Below are 26,703 nucleotides of genomic sequence, written 5' to 3'. Positions count from 1 at the left end.
TATTATGCTGAAGGAGAATGAACAGAGAGGAATTATAAAAAGTATTAAAAGATTCATATTTTTGGAGCTCTTTGAAAAATGCTTTATGATGAGGAACATTAATTCCTATTGTTTGTGGTTTCTTTTCCTTTTTTTTTTTAATAAAGAACTTCCACTGTATTTTTTTAAATTAGTGATAACAATATTGTGAAGGATGAGACTAATTGTTGCTAAATTAGGCTGGTGAATTTCTCCTCAGACTTCACTTTTTGGAAAATTAGGAGGTTTTCTGAATAACTATCCTTAAAACATGCAATTAGGGATTTATTCAAATAAACATCATTAGAATTAGTTTGGAATAGCTTTTTTCTCTTCACAACTTGTCTAGCTTACAACATAAGAAATTTGTTTCTTTGTGGTCTATAAATTTATGACAAATATTTGCTGATTCTTGGATATATATATATATATATATATATATATATATATATATTTATATATATTTATATATATAAATAAATAAATTGGGACTGTCCAAAAAGGGCATGACTAGATATTTAGAAATATAAACCCAATTAGTGTGTGTGTGTGTGTGTGTGTGTGTGTGTTTTCAGTACTCATTATTGTTATTTGATAATAACCTCATAACTTTTTGGAAAAAATCAATTATATTTTTGCTTTGGACAAGCCTTGATGTAGTAATGTTCATTGTTATTTTAGAGCATGTTAAAAATACAAATCTCAGACTCCATCCCAGACTGACTGAATCAAAATCTACAGTTTAATCAGATCACTAGATGTTTTGTATGCACATAAAATTTGAGAAACTATGGAAAACTAACATTGTTTTGAGTTATTAAAATTATTTTGAGGATATCTTATGAATGCTAGGGGAGAATAAGGCTTTCAGAATAGCACATTTTTCTTGGTCAAGGAGAATTTATATCATAGATTAATAAAAATGTTTGACTATTAATTTGTGTAATATTACATCTTGATACTGATACATGAAGCAAAAATATATAAAATTGAATATGATCACTTATTTTTTGGCAACCTGTCAGAAATGGCTGTGAGTTAAATGTTTGATTCTTTTTATCCTGATCATAAGTCCTTACATGTGATAAAAGGCAAGCATTTATAGCTTTATTTTAATTTTAGAATTCAGTTTAGTTGATAGTTTAGTAATTAAATGGCAAATACATGTTGACTAAAAATTAAATGCGACCTAGTAGTTTAAAAACTGTTTTAGAGTCACCAAAATTATAAAACACAGACAGGTTTGTAGGTGTGCGCATGTGTGTGCGTATGCTTGACTGTATGAAATTATTGAATTGGTAATAATGCTGACATTCACTATAGTCGATTTGAAATGATGAATAAGATTTGTTTTGTATTAGGGAAGGATCATAGAAGATGTATTTAGATTAAGTTTTATAATGGATGGGGCTGTTTGTTTCTTCAGTTGTTTTTATGCTAGAGCTTTCTTTTGTGGAAATTATTTCAGAATTAGAGAGCTGTGTATGTCTGAATTAAATTGGTTGATTGTAATTACTAAAGGCAGTTTTTACCTCTGTATTAATATGTTGCTTTTCTAGAATCATCATTTTCAAAGATGTTTCTACCTGTTACTACAGTTTTCTGTTGATTGCAATTTCTTACTTAGGTAAGCACTAAAGAATGCATGAAACAGGTTCTACTTGTAGGTCTTTTCCTTAGTTTACATTATCGAAAATAGTAAGGGAAATTGTAAATAGGCACAGAGGAATAAACTGGCTAAAGAAAGGACATGCTTGGAAAAAGCAGTATCCTTTAACAATATAGCTGAAATAACTGATCAAGTGAAGGTGCCAAGTGAGAAGATTAGTTTCTGCCAGTGATTACATTTTCTTTAAGAGGAGTCACAGATTACTGTTCTACATGTTGAAGACAGAGAAAGTTTTTCAAAATGCAGTCTTAATTGTATTCTGCTGGCCTTTTTTTATTTAATGCCTCACATTCTTCATCTTGTTTCTACTTCTGGGTCTTTGCTATTTCCGGGGTCTAATGCCCTTTCCTCTGTCATTGTCTAGTTGACTCCTTTTCATCTCTAGACCCGAATTCTTCCCATACATTTCCTTCAATTATATCACTTCCCTTGATGCTTCTTTGTATTCAATTAGAAAGAAAAATTATATTTCTGTTAGAGAAATTTAATTACATATAAGCATAGCATTAGTAATCAGATATGAAATAATAACAGCTGTGGCTTTGTAGCAAATTTAGGCTAATTAAGGTTAATGTGCCAGTTAATTAGTATATTTTTATTATGGTAAAATATACATAATATAAAATTTGCCATTTATTCACTGTTTTTATATTATAAAATATGCATACTATCAGATATACTATCCTATTCATTTCAGAATTTTTTAAATTTAGCAAAACCAAAACTATACATATTAAACAACTCCCTATTCCTCTTTATTTAGTTCCTGGTTACCCCCATTCTACTTTTTGTTTATATAAACTTGATTGCTATACATACCTCTTATAAGTGGAATCATACTGTATTTGTCTTTTTGTAAATGAACTATTTCACCTAGTATATCCTCAAGATTCATCCATATTACAATATGTATCACTACTTCCTTTCGTTTTAAGTTTGAATTAAAAGGTTTTTGTGTATACAACATATTGTCTTTATCCATTCATACATCAGTGTACACTTGGGTTGCATCCACCTTTTGCCTATTGTAAATAATGCTGTTATATAATATGGGTGTATAAATATCTTTTCAAATCTCTGCATTCAATTCTTTTGAGTATAGAGCTAGAAATGAAAATGCCAGATTCTATGGTAATCCTGATATTTTTTGAGGAATTGCCAAACCATTTTACATAGTGACTGTGACATTTTACATTCCTAGTAAAACTATAAAGGATTTCAGTTTCTCCCTGTATTTATCAACTTTGTGTTCATTTTTGATAGAAACCAACCTAATGGGTATAAGGTAACACCTTATTGTGGTTTTCATTTTGCATTTCCTTGATGGTTAGTGATGTTGTGTATTTTTAATGTGTTTATTGGCTGTGTGTATTCTTTGGAGAAATATCTATTTAAGTTCTTTGCCCATTTTAAACCATTTTTTTGTTGCAGTTGTTGAGTTGTAGGATTGTTTATGTATTCTGTAAATTAATCCTGTATCAGATATATGATTTGCAAATATTTTCTCTTTTGCATAGTTTGCCCTTTCATCCTGCTTATAGGGTTCTTTGATACACAAAAGTTTTTTAATTGTAATAAATTGAATGTATGTTTTTTTCATGTTGCCTGTGATTTTTACTTCATATTTTTCGAAAGTCTATAAATATGCTTTTCAAAATAGGTATGGCAATGAATTCTTCAACTTTTATCATATTAAATGAAAGTATAGTATGCGCCTCCACAATATTTTAGGCACATATTGATAAACTAATTTTCAAAAGATACTTCAAATAGAGCTCATTTTTTCATTTGTTACCATTATAAAAAGAGAAACCTTACTAGCTCTTTTTTTCTGTGGAAAATAGCTGTTTTATAGGTTATAACATGTTTCAAGACTGCAAATATAAAAATTTTCTACATGATAACCAGCTATTTTTGCATGTATATAATGCAAAATATATTTAAATATAATGTGTTATATTTTAAAATATATATTTTTATTTTTAAAAATATATTTTAGCTTTGCTATAAGGAACAGTCCAGTGATAACTTGTAGATATGTTATCAAAAGGGTTTATTGAAGGTGGTATTCATTTTAGCACATAAGAAATTCTTCCTGTGAGAAATCCTTTTGCTGACTTTAGGGTCAAGAATGGATAGATTTCTCTGAGAAACTGGCCTGCTTTTATCTAACTGTGAATGTTTTAAGCTGTATATGATCCCATATCTCTATTCGCATTCACTGTTAGACAATTTAAAGTTTATGTTCTAGGTCCTGTTCTAACTTCTTCCGCCCATTAGTAAGTCTAGTATTCTTCTTTGTTATGGATTTTTTGTATTATTTTAATTTTGACTCCCAACGTATGACTAACCATGTTTCTCTTAATCATATTTTTCTTACATACTTTTACTTTGCATTAGTCTGCTGAATTTTGTGTGTCTATGTGACAGTCAAATGTCTTTTGGTACAAAGCATGATTTAATATTTATTTTAAACCACGTCTTCAAGGTTTTAAATGGAAAATAGAAAAAAATATTTTTGATGTAATGACTTTTGGTATAGTCCAGATGATCAATATAGAGGTATGGAAACAATCGTTTCTACCTCTGCCCCACTTCCAATTCAGTGCAATCTTTAAAAGCAGTAAGTTGGAATCAGAGTCAGATAAACTTGGCTTTAGACATTGACTTACCATTTATAAATTGTGGAATCCTGGGCATGGTCCCTAAATTCAGTTATCTGTAAAATAATGATAATGACATGCAGTTCATAAAATTGTTTTAAGGATTAAATGAGAAAATATTTCTAATGTTCTTAGAATAGTTCTTGGCACACAGTGAGCACAAAAATTAAATAGAAGATATTACTGCTACTCAGCAACAATGCTTCCATTTGGAAATAACAAAACTATTGAAAGCTTAACAGAGTAATTGAGGACAGACCCAGAAGAAAATTGTCCTTCCTTTTTCTATTTTATTGGGTTTTCTTGAGAATTCTTGTGAAAACAAATTGTATACAACTTGCTGTAGAGCTACTGCTTGCTTGTTGGAGGGTAACTGTGAAGGATGGCATTGAAAAATATAAAGAAGAGGAGTTTCTCAGGTCAGCATATACTGTATTGGCTTCAGTTATCTAAGAACTATTTGTGGTATTTTTCCTTTCATTCGTTTGAATGCAGCCTCTGATTGAATGCCAGTCAGTACTCTAACTGTATTCAATTTATCAGTGTCTGCTGGCATGAAATTTAGTCCTTGGTAGTTTAAAAGAATTTTTCTACATGCGAAGCCTTCACTTTCTTATTTCTCAATCCCTCTTCATCCCGGTATGCTGCTTGGCTTCTTTTTCCATTATTCGATACTATTCTGGCTTAAAGAACTAATAATCTCCCTTTGGAGTGTTTTTAGTCCTTATCTTACTGGGATGCTGTGCTTCATTTAACACTTGTCTCACTACCACAATACCTTGGTCCCCTCTGATTCATTTTTGTTCTCATTCTTAGTTGTTCCTTTGCCATCCCTCAAGTTTTGTGGCCCACCATATACTGTCTCCAGAAAATTCCATCCATTTATGTTTTTACTGCCATCACTACTTTCCTTAATATTTCAAAATATAGTGATCATTTTGTGTGCCTTACTTGGCCTCTAAGTAGTGCATCCTTTAGGTCTGTGTCAGATTTACTATTCTGTCTCCAGCATACATGATGGTGCCTTACACTTAGTTATCTTTTCCCTTCTTTTTGACCACAGAGTTTTCCCTTTAAAATAAAAATTCTGCCTTGCCCCATGATACTCTAATTAGTACTGTTTACTCACACCTTCAACACATATTTGTAATGTTACCAGTGTACTTTTTTTTTGCTTTACAACTATCTCACTGAACCCTCACACAAGTCCATAAAGTTCTCATAATCTAATCAGACACATGAAAGGCCTCATCTTCTTAAAATCATAATCTACCTACATCTGCACCCATCTTCTCCTTTACTACATTTTTATTAAAGATAATGGTTCTTACCTACATTTAAATATCTTCAACTCTCTAACATCTTTTTGTTTTCTCACAATTTTAATGGTGTCAACTCTAACATCTTAAAGAAAAAGCAGACATTTGGTAACATATTCTCCAGGTATTCTCTTATTGCTCTTTCTGTTACATAGCCTGACTGCTTTGAAGACTCCTCTGCTCATGCAGTGCTGTCTTATTGCCATCACTGTGAAAACAGTTTTCATAAATGTCACTGCTGATCTTCATGTTACTATATCCAGTGATATAATTTCATCACTCACAAATATACACATGCCAATGGAGAATGAAAGAAAAGGATGATAGTAAATAGTGAGGCCACAAAGTAACTCCAGTTACTTTGAGGAAATTTGAGAATATAGTAAGGGCATATGTGACTTGGTACTAGACTCTATCAGAACCCAGACTGCTTTTATATCTGACTTTTTTCCTCTTTCAATGGCTATAGAATCTCTCAGTAATGGGAATTTACTTCTTGGTACATCTCTTCTAACCCCATAATTTTTTCCTCTACTTGCTTATAATTTCTACTTTCTCAAAATTTAAGCTGGACTATAGTCCATTATGGCTTCATCTTTCTTCTTAATATAATCAAGATATAATATAATTAATTGCATAATTTCCTTAGTATTTCTTACCCAAAATTCTAGAAAATTAATCCTGTTATTCTAGTTTATCATTTGTGCCAGGCCATTTCATAGGTGACTTAAGCTAGCTCAATCTCTCAATCATTTGTGAATTGCTCTAAGTATTCTTGAGAAAGATGGCTTCAAGAGAGTAAAATCTAATAAGGATACTTACTTTTAGACTTTGATAAAATCCAAATGATAATGGATCAAGGAGTGCATTGCAGGTGAGGAAATAAAAATAAACAACCTGGGTCTGAAGAGAATGATTGATGGAGAACAAAACAGACTCAAGGAAATCAAAGAAAGGTTTTGTTTTTTAAGATGATAGGTGTTTGAGTACAGAAGGCATATATAGGAATATGATGAAGGGGCTACTACTACTATTGTTATTTTTTTCTGAAGCTCACCTATAGGTTGAGAAAGGTATATGATTAAATAGTACAAAGTCAAAATGAACTTAACTTGTGGTATAGTAGTAATTAACATTTGTATTTCCTCCTGCCCCACAATTTTTTTGACTCAACTGTTTTTCATTTGGACCTTCCATACTTTTATGTTGTAGGTCTTGATGACTGTTTGCAGCAGTATATTAAGAACTTTGAGAGGGAGAAAATCAGTGGGGACCAGCTGCTACGCATTACACATCAGGAGCTAGAAGATCTGGGAGTCAGCCGCATTGGCCATCAGGAACTGATCTTGGAAGCAGTTGACCTTTTGTGTGCACTGGTAAGGACATGAAACTGGTGGACAAAACCCTCATTTCTCTTTTTTTTACCTTTCATTTATTTCCTCTTTTTTCTTTTCTTCTTTTAATTTACATGAAAGTAGCAGGGAAAAGAATCCCTTAATTCTCAACCAACGAGAGGTGGTATTTTCCTGCATCCTTGAATTGATTATATTAGTGCCAAATGACAACAAACTTATGACTCAATTGGTGTTATTAGCCACTTAAATTAGAGCTCACCAAGGAAGTTTTCACAGCAGAATTTTGGACACACAATTGTGTATAGTCATAAAGTCAAATTCCTTCTAAAAGCTTTTACTTTTTATTAGAAATACTAATTAATAGCATTTTGGAGAAGTTTTTAAATAATCAACTTATTTGAGTAGTTTTTACAAATATATCCAATGAAAATTGAATATTGTACATTATATGGTTACTTGCTTATATTAAGAAGCAATGCATAGTTAGGCAAGAAAAATATCAATGTCAAAATAAGCTGCCTGCAAGATTTTGATAGTACATTAGATAGTCTAAGGGGAACAGAGTTTTTTTTCTGGGTAAGATAACACTAACCTGATTGGTTTTAAATTCTTCCCATTATTTGTTAGGGAGTCAGGAACTACCCAGAGAAAACAATATGTTCAATGTAATGTGCTAACCTTGGTTTGTATCTTGGTTAAATCAATTACTAACTCTTAGGGACAAAAAATTTAACTATAGCCATAGTTATTTTGTTTAAAATGGAGATAATAACTACCTTTTGGAGGTGATGTAAAAAGTAAATGAGATAATATCTGTATGATGCCTAATTCAGTGCCTGGCATTCCATGCTCATTCAATAAACAATAACTATTAGTGACATGGTGATGACTAATAATAAATGAGTAGATAATTAAGCACAATTCAAGAATCAATTATTACACTTATCACTATGTTGCCAGTTATGAATTGAGACCTTGTTTCTGTCCTCTTGAAAAGCGTAATTGAGGAATATGAAAGACAAATAATCAGTAATTACTACAATAGAAATATAAGCTAAATATGGGTGCATAGAAGATTAAATAACTGGCTTTGACTAAGATGTATGGGTGTATATTGCAAAAAAATGATATTGAAGCAACCTAATGGAGGATTAATATGTACTTAATAGGCAGAGGAAGAAATGGAATGGCATTCCAGGTAGATAAAACAACACAAAACAGATACAAAGAATGAAGAACATACAGAGTGAAGTTTTCAAAATAGATGGGAAACAATAGCTGAAAATAGACTTTAAAATAGAATGGAGCTAAACTAAAATGGCTTAATATTTTTGCTTCCTAGTATGGCCATTGGAGCACCATCCAAGGATAATCAAATACTTGATTTAAAATTGTAATTGATCATAGTTGAAAAGCTGGAATTGAATGGGAGAACAATTAGGGAATATTTGAAATAATCTACATAGGCACTGAGTAGGGCATGGACTAAATAAGCATGTGCAACTAACTGAAGTAGAGAAGATCTCATGAGTGGCGGGGTCAGATAAAGGAAGGAGAAAGAATCCATCTTTCATAACTACAGATGATTTTGCAGTAGTAAAGATAGGCAGTGGCATCAAGAGTAGATTTAGTGGGAACATAAACTGAGATTTGGATTTGTTGACTTTGAGGTATCTCTGCGTTATAAAGAAAGGAATATCATTACACAATGAAACATACTAATTTGAAGCTGAAAAGTGTTTGAAGATACAAACTGGTAAATTTCAATGATATGAGGATTAAATTCATATAAAAGCAATTACCTAGAGAAGATCTCTAGAACCTAAAAACAAGAGATATAGTTTGAAACTTGGGATGGGATGGAAGGAGAGGGTTATAGTGACCAGAAACGCATGAAGACAACTACAAGAGTTGTCACAAAACAAATAAGAGTGTTATTTTTATTAAAGGGCTTCAATAATGTCACCAAACACCGCTAAATCCAATAGGATAAGCAAGGGTAAAACACCTGACTGAAAACATTTGCCAGAGTGGACTGAAACCAGATTGAATTGCACCTCCCAACTTCTTACTTTCACTGTCATTTTCTCAAAGAGATGTTCATTGATTACTTTAACTCTTTACCTGGTCTAAAATAATCTTCCCTTGCCCCTGCTATTCTTTCTCTTAAGCAACAATTCATTTTTGAATTATATATTTATAGGTGTTTATCATATCTTCTTCCACTAAACCATAAGCTATTTGAGAAAAGTGACATATGCTCATTGATCATGTATTATGTAGCACTAATGATACAGCATTAATAATTTTTGAAAATGGCAATGCAGGAGTCTTGGCACATGCATGGCATGATAGTTTAGGGACATTTTTATTTACTGAGATAACCTAAATTCAGATCATACTATGCACTTGCACTCTATCAGAATCAGGTTTCAGAAATCATGTAAAAGGATAATACTCAGGGTAAGATAATGGACCATAGTATTTTTAGCAGACTAGTCTCCAAATTTGAGCAAGAGTAGCCCTGAAGGTATGATAAAAGTGGACTAGAGATGTATATGTCATCTGTCAGTTCCCTATTTGTCATGTGTTATATAGCAGTAATAATTGTCTCTTTCAGAACTCGTATGGAATTGTGGTAAATTCATTCATATGCTGAGTTTTAATCTCCACAATTTTGGGTTTAAGCACAATAGTGTTGCATCATTTGAATACTTCATTAGGTGGTTGAGCTCTTCTGGAAGTTAACACAGGAAAAGAAATCAAAAGACTAAATTCCTTTTATTTCTGTGTTTAAATTATATTTCATGCCCAAACAATGCTAACAATGAGAATACAAAGATGAAAAACATAGTCTGTACTCCTAAGATATATGTATATAATCCATTAAGAAGGACAACAGTCACTAATAGAACATAGTTTTTAAAAAAATCCCAGAGAAGGAAAGTGAGAAATACTGTTCAAAATGTAGGTGAAATTTGCATTGGTCTTGCAGAATGAGTAGACATTTGATGAGCAAAGTAGTTATATAGGCAGAAGAAATAGCATGTGTAAAGACAGAATTGTGAAAGACTATGGAGTGGTAAGAGGAAAATGAGAATATTGATTTGGCTGGAGCAGAATAGGGAAGTGATAAGAAAAAAAGGCCCTTGTAAACCTTGTATCACATTATAATTCTTTGCTTAAATTCTATAGTACTCCAGTTCACAGTGGGCTCTTCCAAGACAGATAAGTTTGTCCATCTCATGGTTTTTTCTTCCCCTTTTTGCCCAATGAGTAGCACATAAATGATGTTGAATTAATGTTATCTTACTAAATGAAACTCTTAGCCTTTCTTCAGAGAACTGTATTTTTTTCTCTTACCTACATAAGTCTTTGACTGAAGTTTCAGTTCCTACTATAAGACAGAAAAATGACCACATTACTTTTGTTTCTTCAAGCTATGCTATATTCTCATCTGCTCTGTTTGATGTTAGTTATGATGGAGAATAAATGTTATGGCAGCTGATAAAAATTAAAGGCTTATTTTGTCATCTGTTCATTCATGCAACATACATTTATTAAACAGCACCTATATTGTTTGCACCATATTATTCCAGAAAGAAGTGTGCTATTTATGATTTGGAGGTGTATTAACTCTTTCAAGCTATTATGCTACTATTTAGTATACTTAAACAATGAACAAATAATATTAACCAAAAAAGTAAAAGCATAAAATATAGTTTAATATATAACCCTTAATATGTGTTCTGACAACATACCTTTTATTGGAAACTATAAGTGAATAGTTTATGACGAGAAAGAGTAGTTTTAATTTCATTTTTCATATACTTTTCATATAATAGTCATTTTGCATGAAAAATGTGACATTTGCAATTGCTAGGATTTGTTTCTTTGCAACATGATTGTTTGATTCATTCATCTCAAAACAATTTATTTTTATTAAAAAATTCATTAAGCCTTTTAAGACTCACTCAATTTATAAATAAGATTATTATAAACCTAAACACCTGCTGCATTATATATTCAAATTAAGAACTCTGAGTAAAATGGCATCAACATTCTAAAAAATGTGGTACCAATTTTGAATATTTTTATTAATGGTGAAAATTTGCTGCTAGTGAGTATTTAGATAACATGGTTTTCTAAACTGTTAAATATATTCCTTTATTTCTTTATTTCATATATAAGCTTTTACATGCATATAATTGAAAGAGAAGACCAGTTTGAACTTAACACCATTTACATTGAGACTACACTGACTGTGTTGAATGAGTTCTGAATCAGAACCAGTTCCTGGCACACATGTTAATGGCCAAATATATGAACACATAGGTATATATAGAAGAAACAAAGCAGCCAAGTACATTTCAGGTCCATGCTTCCTTTTCTTGAGGTAGTTCTTTCTGTACTAATAGTAATGACCCATTTTCCCATGCATGTCCAATAAAAAGAAAATGTATGCTGTTTATTCATCATAAACATCCATTTTGAAAATGTTAAGGCAGTACTTCTCATCTCCATCTCAGTGGCAAAGAACCTGTTTTTTAGGTTTTTATTTATTGAAGGTAGGTGCAAATTTGTTTTTTTATTATTTAAATGATACATAAAAACACAAAACTGTACATAATAATGGGGTACCATGTGATGTTTCAATATATGAATTATTTAAATGAGGTTAAACATGTCTATCTTCTTAGTCATCTATCATTTCTTTTTTATTAATTAATTTATTTTAATTAGGTATATATGACAGCAGAATGCATTTTGATTCATTGTATACAATTGCAGCACAACTTTTCATTTCTCTGGTTATGCACAATGTAGCGTCTCATCATATGTGCAGTCATACAGGTACTTAGGGTAATGATGTCCATCTCATTTCATCATCTTTCCTTCCACCATACCCCCTTCCCATCCACTTCCTCCCCTTTGCCCCATCAAAGTTCCTCCATTTTTCCTATGCCTCCTCCATTATGGATTAGCATCTACTTATCAGAGAGAACATTTGGCCTTTGGTTTGGGGGATTGGCTTACTTTGCTTAGCTTGATATTCTCCAACTCCATCCATTTACTACAAATGACATAATTTTATTCTCTTTTAATGCTGAGTAATATTCCATTGTGTGTGTGTGTGTGTGTGTGTGTGTGTGTGTATCAAGAATTAATAAATGGGATGGACTCAAACTAAAAAGCTTCTTCTCAGCAAAAGAAACAACCAATGAGGTGAAGAAAGAGCCTACATTTTGGGAGTAAATTTTTGCCATACATACGTCAGATAGAGCACTAATATCCAGGATATATAAAGAACTCAAAATATTTAACAGCAAAAAATCAAACAACCCAATCAGTAAATAGGCTAAGGAGCTGAACAGACACTTCTCAAAAGAAGATATATATTCGATCAACAAATATATGAAAAAAATTTCAATATCTCTAGCAATTAGAGAAATGCAAATCAAAGCTACTCTTAAGATTTCATCTCACTCCAGTTAGAAAGGTAGTTATCAAGAATACAGACAACAATAAATACTTTTGAGGATGTGGGGGAAAAGGCATACTCATACATTGCTGGTGGGACTGCAAATTGGTGCCCCCAATCCGGAAAGCAGTATGGAGATTCCTTGGAAAACTTGGATGGAACCACCATTTGACCCAGATATCCCACTCCTTGGTTTATACCCAGAGACCTTAAAAACAGCATTCTACAGGGACACAGCCACATCAATGTTTATAGCAGCACCACAATAGCTAAATTGTGGAACTAACCCAGATGTCCTTCAGGAGTTGAATGGATAGGGAAACTTTGGTACACACACAGACACACACACACACAATGGAATATTACTCAACATTAAAAGAGAATGAAATAAAGCCATTTACAAATGGATGGAGTTAGCGACTATAATGCTAAGTGAAGTGAGCCAATCCCAAAAAATCAAAAGCTGAATGTTTTCTTGGATATGAGGATGCTGGCTCATAAAGGTGTTAGGGAGGGAGTGTGGGAGGAGTGGAGGAACTTTAGATAGGACAAAGGGGAGGGAGGGGAAGGGAGGGGGCATGGGGGTAGGAAAGACAGTGGAATGAGGTAGACATCATTACCTTAAATACATGTATGAAGACACGAATAGTGTAAAATACTTTGTGTTCAACCAGTGACTAGAAAAATTGTGCTCTATATGTGTAATATGAAATGAATTGCATTCTGCTGTCATATATAACATATTAGAATAAATAAATTATTTTATTTAAAAAAGAATGTTCTTTTACTTACATAAGCCAAATCTTTTAACTTGAGAGAAGAATATTGCGATTTGAATTGAGAGTGACTATTTAATATAGTACATTTTCTTTTAAAAAAACAAGTCTATGACCCCAAAAAGAATATTCTTTTTTATTTTCTATTAGAGATTTATAATTTTACATAGTAGTTGGGTTCATCCCAACAAACGCATATGGAATTTTGGTTCATGCCTCTCATTTGATCTTCCCATTTTCTATCTGGTCCTCTCTCTACTTCCCCATTCTCCTTCCTCTATTCTATTAGACTTCCTGTTGCTCATCTATTTATTTATATCTGATTAGTTTTTTATTTATATATAAAGGTAAAATTCCCTGTGGTATATTTATGTATTTAACATGATTTTTTAAAGAATTCGTTCTGCATTATGTCCCCTTTTCCCATCTCTCCATTCTGCCTCTTGATCTCCTTCTCCTACATTACTGTCTTTCCTTTATCTTTATGATATCCTATCCTTTCCTTTCCCTTTATTGTATTTTAGCTTCTGAAAATGATAGAAAACATACCACCTTTGAGTTTCTGAGTTTGCCTTAATTCACGTAACATGATATTCTCCATTTTCATTCACTTATCAGCAAATGCCATAATTTCATTCTTTATAACTGAGTAGAACTCCATTTTGTGTGTGTGTGTGTGTGTATACACACATATAATTCACAATTTTTTAATCCGTTCATCTGTTAATGGGTACCTGGTTTGATTCCATAATTTAGCTATATTGAATTATACTGCTGCAAATATTGAGGTGACTGTTTTATAATATGCTGATTTTCACTCTTTGGGTAAAATTTCAAGGAGTGGGATAGCTGGGTCATGTGGTATTCCATCCCTAGTGTTTTGGGGAATCTCCATACTGCTTACCAGAGTGATTGTATAAGTGTACCCCTTTCCCAGAACCACACCAGTATTTATTATCATTTGTATTCTTGATCATTGACATTCTGACTGAAGTAAGATGAAATCAAAGTGTAGTTTTGATTTGCATTTTACTGATTGCTGGACATGATGAACATTTTTTTTCATATATTTGTTGACCTTTTGTATTTCTTCTTTTGAGAAGTTTCTGTTTAGTTCTTTTACCCACTTGTTTATTGATTTATTTGTTTTATAATCATGAAGATTTTGGAGGTAACATACATAATAATTTGATATTTAATGTTTATGCATGAAAGCCTTCCTCTTTTTTCTCTTTTTTCCCCCACTAAGTTCTCTTTTGTTAGTTTATCCTAGGAAAATAACCCATTAAATTTCACATAAAGTAGGTATCCCCTGGTTGTTGACATTTTAATTAATTGGACTATTGCTTCCCTTTTCTATTCTTTGTCTTCCACTTTTCTTCAGTTGTTGTGGCTATCCTTCTCAGAACAGGAGAATATTGATGCTAAAGAATTTGGTAGATATATCCCCTCGAAGGTAGTTTGGTGACTTACATTTCTAACTGTCTGGTCTAAGTACTGAGCTCTTTAAGCAAATCATTAAAACCCATGCCTCAGTTTCCTCAACTGTGAAAGGAGGTATAGTCAGACAATCTCTTTGACCCAAGTAAATTCTAATACTATTGGGGCTTTATGATTTTTTATACTTTTAATTTTACATGACATGCATACTGCTATGCATTTGATCAAGGTCATCCTTTGTTTGATCTCATTAACTGCCTTTTCTTAGGGGTTTTTTACAACCTAAAATTGGCTGCTTTAAATTTTAATTATAACTTATAAAAATTTTCCATACATTTATTTGAGGGAATTTGGTAATCTTTTTCTTCTTCAAGAGGGTAAAAAGACTTCTCATATTTGTGTTTATTTATATAATCCTTTTCAACAATAATATACAGACAATATATTTAGCATGAATTAATAAATATCACTGAAAATTGAAAAGTGAGAACCAAGCAAAGAAGAATAAAAATACACTTACCAAAAATGTCACTATGATTACTTTGGGTGTGCTTCGTAATTGACTGTGAGCTAGTGCAGCCATGAAAAAAATAATAAAGATAGGTTTAGTTTCATACTTTATACTATAAAAGGAGAAAGTATATTATTTTCCTTGAAGAAGCCAAGTTTTCCTTGATATCATAAAAGAAACTCCTTATGGGTCATTATGTAGAGGACACAGAAATAAATTATATATTATATACAATTTATTTCTTGCGTTTTTATTTTATTGTTTGTTTATGTTTATTTTCCTAACTTAGAAGAAACAGAATGTTTTCCTAGTATCTACATTCATGACCTGCATACACTAACTGAATAGTTAGTAAAACAATAATTGTTTATAATAGTTAATTTCACATATAAATTGAACTTGTATTTGGGTTTAAAAAATTAAACTCACAAATCTTTACAGTCTTGCTCTCTCAGGCACCATAGTTCTAAGATATAATGATCCATTATCCCATGTTCACATTAGTGCATAACACATTTTATTATAAGTCCTTTATCTGACATCTCCCCAAACCCTCACTTGACTGTGGGCTTCAGTAGGCCAGGAATCCTATCTTATTCACTTGTAACACTAACTCTAATCACATTGCCTGTGTATAGTAAAGTACTCAATGCATATTTTAGTGAATAAGTAAAATACTGACTTTAAGAATATTTGTTATCTCTCTCTTTTATAATTCAGAATTATGGCTTGGAAACAGAAAATCTAAAAACCCTTTCTCACAAGTTGAATGCATCTGCCAAAAATCTACAGAACTTTATAACAGGAAGGAGAAGGAGTGGTCATTATGATGGAAGGACCAGCCGAAAATTGCCAAATGACTTTCTGACCTCTGTTGTGGATCTGATTGGAGCAGCCAAGAGTCTGCTTGCCTGGTTGGACAGGTAAAATCTTCCACTTGTTTCATAAATAACCCCTTCTTAGATACCCACTTGAATGTAATATTATTTCATATTTTCTTTTGAAGGTATTGAATGGGTAGAAGGGGTACCAAACAATAGATGTCTGATATGACTCATTGCATTATAGGAGTATCACCAAGTAGATATTAATCTTTTGTAAAATTGTATATCTAAATAAGTAGCCAATCAAACATTTATTTGTTTATTTACATTTTTGGTACTGGGAATTGAACACATGGGTGCTAATATTAAGCCATATTCCCAGCCCTTTTTAATATTTTATTTAGCGACAGAGTCTCACTAACTTGCTGAGACTGGCTTTGAACTTGAGATCCTTTTGCCTCAGCCTCCTGAACCACTGGGATTATAGGCATACACTACTGTGTCTGGCTTCCCATCAATAATTTATCTCTAACAACTAAAGAATACTTTTGCTATTTTTAAACAAAAGTCATTATTTGGCTATCATAACAAAGTTTAAAGTATTGTTTTGTCTCCTTATTTTCTTTATTCTTTATATTAGTCATGTTTAAAAAGTAACAATTGGTATTTTCTATATTGTTTTAAATGTGTAAGCAGATACTGATACTTTAATAGCATGCATTATGTGTCTCCTTACCCTTGCATTTATTTATCTTCTGTTATTATTCATGTTGCTCTTTTTTGGAGTATTGTAGATGCACTTTTAGACATTGTTTTTAGTTTAGTTAATTTTGGTTTGCCTTGGAACACATAAAATAGCATAAATTTTTGGTAATATGAAATGAAAAAGATTAGATTAAAATTGTACATTTGGATAAATGTAATCTTAAACCATATTACAGCTGTTTCCTTTAAGAAATAAGCAAGCTCTTTACTTTCATTTTTGACATTTTTTGTAGGGAGTATGTACTGTGTTATACTGGTTGATTAATCAAATTTTTAATGAACTTTGTCTTTTATAAGAAACTGATAACAAACAAATTTACCAGAATGATTTTCTTGAATAAATGTCAGTAGGATGTACACACATGTACACATATACATATCAGTGTTACATTTTGGCTTTTTGAAAACCAACTATATTAAAATTAAAGTCTTTGTATTTTTAAGGTTAAAAACTAAGAAACATTTTGGTTAATTTTAATTGTCTACATTTATATGTATACATATATAAACATAATATAAAGTGATGATCCTAAATTCAACTTAAGTACTAAGCTGTGTTAACTAACTTTTTGATGTTTAATAGAATATTTCTTTACATTATAATATCATTAAAATTTTCACAAGTATCTAAATCATATTGATCCATCATTAAAAGTAATTGCATTTTAAATAAGTACATTTCAAATGTTATTACTATGTTTAGTAAATAAAATGCAGCTTATTCCTTAAGTAATATAACACAGGATTTTTTGAGAGGCTTCTCAATAATCAGAAAGCTTAAAGAACATATTGATTTTAGTTATATCTTCTTTTACAATCACCTGCCATATAATTGCAAATTTGCCCAGACTTGATATTTCTATTTAGTAAATTCTTTTATGTTTTCTTTTTACTCTGTTAGACAAGTATATTGTTAGAATGATTATAGAATATTTTTACTTCTTAATAATAGATGACTGTTTATAAAACCATAGTGCATTTTAACATTATAGAAGTCTCTGAGACTTTATTGTATTATTAATTTTTATGCTGGTGTTATTTTTATCATCTAATAAGATGCTCTTGGTAAATATTAATTCTAATACATGTACAAAGACATATAGGTGTGCCTACAAATATACCAAAAAAAACACATAAAGCAGTCTGTGGATCAATCAATGGTGTTTTGTGTTTATTTTATAAGAGAAATGGTGACAAAAAGCCTAAAGGAAATAATTTAGGTTGTCTATTTGGCCTCTATTGCTGCAAAGATTCTCACAATGCATATTTTCTCTTATATCATACCATAGTCTTTTGTAAATTTAAAAGAGAAGCTGAACTTTTATTTTCAAGATCTTTCATAGTAAAGTTCAGCTCCAGACTGTCTTGTCTTAATGATGGTGCTTTAACAGCTTAAATTAAGAAAAGGAAAAAGGAAAAGCTGAAGGAGAAAAAACAAAATAAAGAAACAAAATTCTTTGCCATGCATTTGTACTTTATGGAAAAGGCAATGGGGAGCTGCTTAGGGTTTTTGTTGCATTCCTATCTGTAAATTTAAAAAGTGACTTGGGCTTCATGCTGGAAAATATTAGAGAAGAGTAAACTATAAGAAGGGAAACCAGTTAGAAAGCTTTTTTTTATTTTTTAGGAATTAATCATGCTGCTACTATCGATGGTGATACTAATGTTATCTTTGGTGATGACAATATCTGTGGGGCACAGATACCTCCAGACACATTCTGTTTGGTCAAAACAAGCCAAAAAAAGGATGTCTTCATTTGCATATAGGAAAAACTAGAAATTTGGGAGGTTAAATCCAAAACCAAATTGTAAGTAAATGAAGGAGCCAGGAGTCACTTCTGAGAGTCTAACTACAGTAATGTATTCATTCTACTGCTTTTGGTTGAGATTTTAAATTTGAAAAGCAGTGAAAAGAATGGAAGAAAGAGTTATTTATGCAGATAAATAATACCCAGTGACAAGTAAAATCTAGAGAGTTAAGAGAAAGGAAGATATTGGAATAAATAAGTTATCTGAGTTAACTGACTCAGTGGATGGTGGTATTCTTATCAAAACAGAAAGGTTTAAGGGTAATATAAGAATAGATTCTACTTATCCTGCTCAGTTTTCTAAAATACTTAAAGCTTCTAATAATTTATAGGACTTACTTTTAGGTATTATGCTTATGGTTTCATCTATCTACTCTTTTATATATGCTTTAAGAGAGCAGAGATTTTTAGTCTGCTTTGTTTATTGATATCACAATTATCTAGAAGAATTCCTAGTGTATATTGTCTGATTATATATATATATATATATATATATATATATATATATATATATATATATATATATATAATTTTTGTTGGTACCAGGAATTGAATCAGGGGCGCTTAACCACAGAGCCACATCCCCAGCCCCCCTTTTTTTTTTATTTTGAGAAAGGGTTTCACTAAGTTGCTCAGAGCCTCCCTAAATTGCCGAGGCTGGGTTTGAACTTGCAACCCTCCTGCCTCCGCCTCCTGAGCCACTGGGATCACAGGCATGCACCACCCCAGCTTCCAAAAATATTTTTGAATCAATGGAGAGAGAAGTTGAGAATGGAATCATTAAAGCAGGGACAGTGAAGAGTTTGAAGGACTATCCAAACTTATATATAATAAATCCGATCTGATGACTGGGGAATAAAGACTTCGAAGGAAAAAAGAAAGTAGTCAATAGGTTTAGATATTGAGAGATTAAGTAGGGTAAGGAATCAAAGTGTTTGCTAGATTAAGGAAATCAGGATATGACTTTAGTTGGTTGGAAGTTAAGGTAAGTGAGAATTCTTGGAAAAAAATTCTATGAAATTATTTGTACTTCAGGATAGTTTTATATAATACTAACTTCCCCTTTTCACTGATTTTTAATCTTTTAGATTAGAAAAAAGGAAAAACAAATTATCAGTGCCACTAATATATTGGGAAACATAACTTTGCTTTCTCTTCTTCCCTGGGTTGGATGAAGATCTATCTTAACTGCTCCTTGGCTTATATAAATTTTATAAGGTACTGAGATCATTTTAAATATAATAGAATTTTAGGGCTAGCATGTATGAAGCTCTGGGTTTGATCCCCAATACTGCAATAAATGAATAAACAAATGAGTGAATGAAACAATTGAATAGAATTCTATCTACAACTGTGCCAGATGAAATATTTAGGCAATTTGTTTTCTCAACAAGTGGTATAGACTTTTAGTAGACATTGTTAGCATGCATGTGTTTAAATTGTATTTTTATTCCTTTCAAAGAAGCAAAATATTTTCTAGGTAGCAACAGGAGTGCCAGCTAATACTCCACACGTCTTCTTGTTTCAGTGTATCTTGTAATGTTTATACAGAAAACAAAACACTCTAACTAAATGCTAGAAAAAAAAAAAAGAACAGTGTTCTCCATGACTATTATTGTGAATCCCCCAAATACATTGTGATGTGGTATAAAAAAGCAGAGGACTGAGAAAGAACTGAGTCTCAGCTCTGCCTCTAGCTCTTGGTAATAACCCCTAGCCTCTGTATTTTTTTTTTTCTTTTTAGAATAAGGATGAAAGATTTGCAGAATTTGAAGTTCACTTCTAAATACGAATGTTTTATAATTGATTGATCTTGTTAACCAAAGCCAACTGAGTGATATTTCCAAATTATTTCCCTTTGTGTAATATTAAAGAATAAACACTTAAAAATTGTTTCTTTTAGAATTGTGATTTAAGTGCCTGCCTACCTCTTCTCTAAAATATTTAGTTAATATTTTTTATTTATTTCATCTTAAGTTCTAGAAAATAATCTACCTTAATATTTTCTTTATGTAAAGTTAGAGTACATCTTGTCTTTTAATTTGTTTTCTTTTGAAACTTAAAATTAAATATTTAGTTATAAAATTTCCATACAAATAATGCCTACCAAAATTTCTTACTATTTTGGTTTGTGAGTGTAGATTTGACTGAATTTGGGAGTTATTAAATGGCTGCTGCAATTGAATTTTGCCAAGTATTTGATATTTAACTTTAGTTTACTCTTTTGGTATGCAACATAGTATATAATTCGCTAGTTGAAGAATAAAATTTTGTCTGTTTAATATGACTATTTTGATGTTGAACAACTGTTTTTGCTTTTAAAGAGTGGTAATTTGTTGGCATTAAGAAATTTGTTATTTATGACATTTTGGAGAGAACTTGCATGCACAACAATATGATTTAGGTTTATTGCAGTTTTATTTTATGTTGCTTAAAGGGAAAGAAATGAAATGAGTAGGTGAAAGTCTTTAATTTTAAATACTCTACTAAATGCCTTATCATATGTATCAACTCTTTGAATTCTCAAAAAGCAGATATCATTATAACCATCTTACATATGAACTTAAAGTTGTTCATGTAGTATGAAAATTTTTTTATATACTTTGAATTTGTCTTTGTCTCACACTAAGACTTTGTTATTCATCCTCCCTCATATTCCATTGACATGCTAACTATATGTTTGAACCCATTCTTGAGTATATTGAGGAAGGAATTCTTGGGAAAGGAAAGGAGCAATAAACACTTATTTGAAGTGTGGTGTTTCTTGTAAAAGCTAAACAAGACTACCACTTTTCTGGTTTTTGCCTCAATGCCTCAAATTTCTATGTAGAATTATATTTATAGAAAATATTTATTTTCTTGTATAGAAAAATGTTTATTTTCTATAAATATAATAGACTTTAAGTATGAAGTTTATTCTTTTCTCTAATTTTTAGCATTATTACCTAATTCTAATTGTTTGTAAAATATCTTGCAAGATCATTCTTTTTCAAAGGAATCAATGAGATGCCTTTTGATATTGAAAAACTTACACATGTTTTAAGGCATGGAAATTAGGATGCTATGAAAAATTCACAAAACCCCAAATTTATTGGTGTTTCCTTTTAATGAGGTTTATTTTCAAAGGCCAAATTCTTGAATTTCTCAAATAATATTTTTAAAAAATCAGGCTTTCTAAATTCGAAAGCTCTTCTCATTTTAAATATTGACTCAAGTGAAACAGCAGATTTTCCTAGAGGAAAAGACTCAGAGGTTTATCACAGTTGGTAGCTTTACTTTTTATTTTTAATGCATGGCTTACTTGTCTATTTTTAACCTGTGTCCTGCTGTTTTTGACACCTCATCTTTTATGAAGTTTTCTTTGGCTTTGCCAATACACACACACACACACACACACACACAATCTAGGTACACTAGTAACAGTAAAAATGTTCAAAAATTTTAGATAGAGAGTTTATTTCACTATGGTAAAAATTTATTTTGAGACTCTCATTTTTATCATTACTTTGTAATTCTTTTTTATTGATTTTTTTATATATGACAGCGGAATGCATTACAATTCATATTACACATACAGAGCAAAGTTTTTCATATCTCTGGTTGTATATAAAGTATTTTCACACCAATTTGTGTCTTCATACATGTACTTTGGATAATTATGTTCATCACATTGTTTATAAAATCTCTTTTAAGACCATTCTCTTTTGAAGGAATCAATGAGATATCTTGCACTGAAAATGTTTTATATTTAAGCTATAAGAACTTAAATTGTCAGTTTTTGAGGAATCTTCCTACTGTTTTCCAAAGTGTTTGCACCAATTTGCAGTTCCACCAGCAATGTATGAGTGTGCCTTTTTCTCCATATCCTAGCCAACACTTATTATCGCTTGTATTCTTGATTAATTGCCTTTCTGACTGGAGTGAGGTGAAATCTTAGAGCAGTTTTGATTTGCATTTCTCTAATTGCTAGAGATGGTGAACATTTTTTCATATGTCAGGGGAAAATGTTTTCTTTGAAAAAAAAATTTTGAAATCTTTCATCTTAACTAAGATGAGAGTTATTTAACTAATTTCTTCTTCTATGATAGGAAACCGTAGGATAAAAATTAATTCTATACCAAGAAAAATTAAGACCATGAAAGCTATGTCAAACACCGCCTACCAGATAATGTGGTTCATTGTTGTCTGGTGTGATCTCCTCTCATGTGCTCATTGCTCCTCACTTGGTATCATTTGTTTGAGAAAAGAGCAGTGATATTAGCACTACGACTATTCACGGACTTCCCTAAGGCTTCAGCAGTGCCAACCTGAGAAATAAAAAAGCATCCCAGATTTTTCTTATTGGCTTCTACTTTTTTATAATTTTAGAACTATTAATAACTTTTCCTTATTGTAATGTTTTCTTTGAGGAGTATGTACAAATAATAATATCTTATAGGGTTATAAAACTTTGCATAAGAGAAAATATCTTTCCACGATCTAAATGGGTTAATTCCTATAATAACCATTTATTGATAAACTAAGGAGTTTGTCTTTTTTCCTTTGTGGCATGTAAAAGTTTTCTTGCTATGAGTTACTGTATTCTTTTCATAAGTATTGCGAACTCTAGTTTAGGGTTTCTTTATTATTTTATTTTGTTTTATTTTTGTGCTGTTCATGTTCAGTTATTCTGTAGAGACCAATTTATTTTATCTGACAGGTGAACTTTAAGTCATGATTGATTGGTCATATTTTGTAACCTCTAAATATTGGAACCTTACCTGTCAGCCTCATATATTTAATTATGTATGTAGATAGTCCAGGTCATCATACCAAACATTAATATCGGTTAGCTAAGAATGACTCAGTATGACTGCTTATCATTTGCTTTAAGATGAAAACTTTACAGGGATTCTTAGTTACTGCACAAGAAAATCAGTTTTTTCCTTGGTATGCATTTAGATTTCTTCCCATTTTTCTTGAAATTTAATCTTGAAAAGCTTGGCCTACTTAAAATAGGAGTGGTCAGGGAAAAGGAAAACATGCTGTAGAATTAAGTTGGTTATAGGCATTCAGTTATTAAATAGATTTTTTGGTATATTTTGAAGATCAAATGTGAGATTATTTTAAGCACTTATAGAAAAAAATCATATAGTATTTAGTTGCATCACTTTTGAATGAAGTTTAAATATTATGAACAAATTCTACCCTTTTAAAACCCAGGAACCAAAGCTCTTTCAAAATCTACTGCACACATTTTTTAATTCTTAATTTGAAATGCCAGTTTTTATGCTGCAATACAGCAAAAAAAAAAGGTCTTTATGCAGTTTTTTTTAAAATTAATGATTTTTCTCCTAGAAGTGCTTGTATCTTTTGTAAAAAGTAATTTTATTGAGGCCTAAATTCATTTTATAAAATTCACCAATTTTAAGTATACAGTTTGATGAGTTTCATGAAACTTAGATATCAATATGAAACCATTTTTATAATCCAGTTTTAGAAAATTTCCATCAGGATGAATTTTTAAGCAATTTTTTATTTATATATGACAGCAGAATGCATTACAATTCTTATTACACATAGAATGAATTTTTAAAAACTGGTTTCTACCAATAAGTCTACCTTGTACAGAATGGAATAGCAGCCACTAGAGATAGGGAGGGATGGGAGTAAGAGGGACAGAATGAAATTAGACTTCTAGAAGCTGGGAAGAGTGCTAAGAGGGTTTGAAGTATAGAAGAAAGTTGGATAAACATAAATTAGTGCATGATATATGCATATATGGAAACATCACAGTGAATCTTATTACTTGTATAAATAATATGTGTTAATAATAAGAAGAAAGTGGTTTTTATGTAGAGGTTATTTTTAAGCCAAAAACATAAGTTAATCACATTTTTTCTTATTAACTTTATTCAAATTCTTAATATTGCCTAAGATCTTAGTAAATTATATTGATGTAGATAAATTGGAGTGGAAGAAGCCCATAACAGACTGTGGTATATAGAAATATTTAGAAAACAATGTTAAAACCATTGGGAAAAGGTAATTTAATAAATGGTTTTGAGGTAGTTGGTTAAGCCTTTGGAAAATAAATAATGATAGAATACTATCGGTTATTTACTGAAGAAAATTATAGGTATATTGGTTATGTAAATACAAAATATAAATCCAAAAAAATAGAAAAATAATGTAAGCAAAATGATTTCTAGATCCATAAAAATGTTAAGTATAAAAATATGGAATAAAATAAATACACTACTTGCCATTGATTACAGAAAAATGAAAAACATGTAACAAAGTATTAGAACAGGCTAGAAAAATTACTTGCAACAAATAGATATGAGAAGCATAAAGTTAATGTGTACTAACTAAATATTGTGTATTCAAATTGATAAAAACATCAAAATGTAATAGATGAACATACAAAATCAACAATTCAATAAAGAAGATAAGAGATTGCTGATAAGATGTGTGTATCAAACAATAAAGTACTTGAAGCAAAAATTGACAGAATTGAAAGAAGTCATAGACAAATCCACAAATGGTTACATGCTTCATCTCTTTTCTCTTAAGAATTGTGAAAACTACTAGAAAGTTAGTAAGGATTAGAAAAGCGAAACACCTCCACCAAACAACAGAATATAGTTGACAGTTTTAGAGCACTCCATTCAACAGAATACAAATGTATTTCAAGTGCCCAGAGACAGTTCACTAAGATAAACTGTATCTGCATTGTAAAACAAATTTCAATAAACTTAAAATTATTGAAATCAGATAATGGAGTCACACTAAAACTCACTATACTTCTGAGTAATCTAGTAGTCAAGTGAGAATTCTTAAGGAACATTAAAAAATACATTGAGCAAAATATTTTCATACAACAAAACAATTTATGGTACGCGACTTACAGCACTGCTAAAAGTGAAATTTATAGCACTGTATGTTTATATCAGAGAAGAAAAAGAGTTTAAAACAAGTTACCTAAGTTTCTATCACAATAAAATAGAAAAAAATAAGAGCAAAATAAGCACAAAGCAAGAATAAGAACAATTAATACTGGTAAGAGCATAATTCACTGAAATAAAAAACACAGTAGAGAAATTGTCAAAATTAAAAGATTAATACAGGAATACTACAAATAACTTTGTGCACAAATTTGACAGCTTAATTCTACAGCATGTTTTTAAGAAATATACAATTCCTAAAAAACACAAACTACCAGGACTTAACTAAAGCTGAAATACATAATCTGAAAAATCCTATAGAATAGTCCTACCTTATCCATGGAGGAGCTAGAGAACCCAGTGGATTGCTAAACTGCTGATTGTACCAAACCCTAAATAGACTGTTTTTTTTTTTAAATTCATAGATATGTACTATAAAGTTTAATTTTAATTTAATCTTTATATGGTTATGACCAAAATAACCCACAACAACAATTTAGGGGAAGGAAAGTTATTTGGGGCTTACAATTTTAGAGGTGTCAATCTATAGGTGGCTGACTCCATTGCTCTAGGCCCAGAGTAAGACCGCACATCATAGGGAAGGGTCTCAGTGAAAGAAAGCTGCTTCATTCATGGCTGGTCAGAAAGCAAAAGAAAGAAGGGAGGGGGCCTCAGGGAAGATGAACCCTTCCAGGGCACGTGCCCAGTGATCCAACACATCTAGCCATGCTCCACCTGCGTATAGTTACCATCCAGTCAGTCCATTCAAACTAGGATGGACTGATTAGGTTACAGCTCTCAAAATCTTAGATTATTTTACCTCTTAATATTTCTGCATGACACAGGAAATTTTGTGGGATATCTCATATCCAAACTATTGCAGAGATTAACAGCAATAACTAATAGTAAAATAGAAAATTTAGAACAATATATTATAATAAAGTTTTGCGAATGTGGTCTCTCTCCCTCTTAAAATAATTTATTTTTCTGTACTAACCTTTCTTGTGAAGATATGAGATAATACACTGCTTGTGTGATGAGATTAACAGAGATCAATGATACAGTTAATGTGATGCTCCATTAGATTACTACTTACAGTAGGTTTCCTGAATACAAATACCCAAGACAGTTTATCACATACCTGAGA

The 26,703-nt window shown here is 31.2% G+C and overlaps 1 protein-coding gene across 5 annotated transcripts in view; it reads left to right on the top strand.

Annotated features, from left to right (window-relative positions):
• Cnksr2 (connector enhancer of kinase suppressor of Ras 2) overlaps positions 1 to 26,703 on the top strand; it is a 278,373-nt gene that overhangs the window by 30,765 nt on the left and 220,905 nt on the right. For all 5 annotated transcript variants that reach the window (XM_046425867.2, XM_046425865.2, XM_046425864.2 and 2 more), the window contains exons 2-3: positions 6,882 to 7,045; positions 15,954 to 16,156. In XM_046425867.2, coding sequence (XP_046281823.1) covers positions 6,882 to 7,045; positions 15,954 to 16,156 — 367 coding nt within the window. The remainder of the gene's footprint in view (positions 1 to 6,881; positions 7,046 to 15,953; positions 16,157 to 26,703) is intronic.

The sequence above is a fragment of the Marmota monax genome, unplaced genomic scaffold (assembly GCF_021218885.2).
Source record: "Marmota monax isolate L192 unplaced genomic scaffold, Marmota_monax_Labrador192_F-V1.1 WCK01_AAM20220418_F8-fsc00203, whole genome shotgun sequence".
In the NCBI taxonomy this organism is placed as follows: Eukaryota; Metazoa; Chordata; class Mammalia; order Rodentia; family Sciuridae; genus Marmota; species Marmota monax.
Note: the sequence above shows the minus strand (reverse complement) of the source record. Positions and strands in the feature narration are given on the sequence as shown.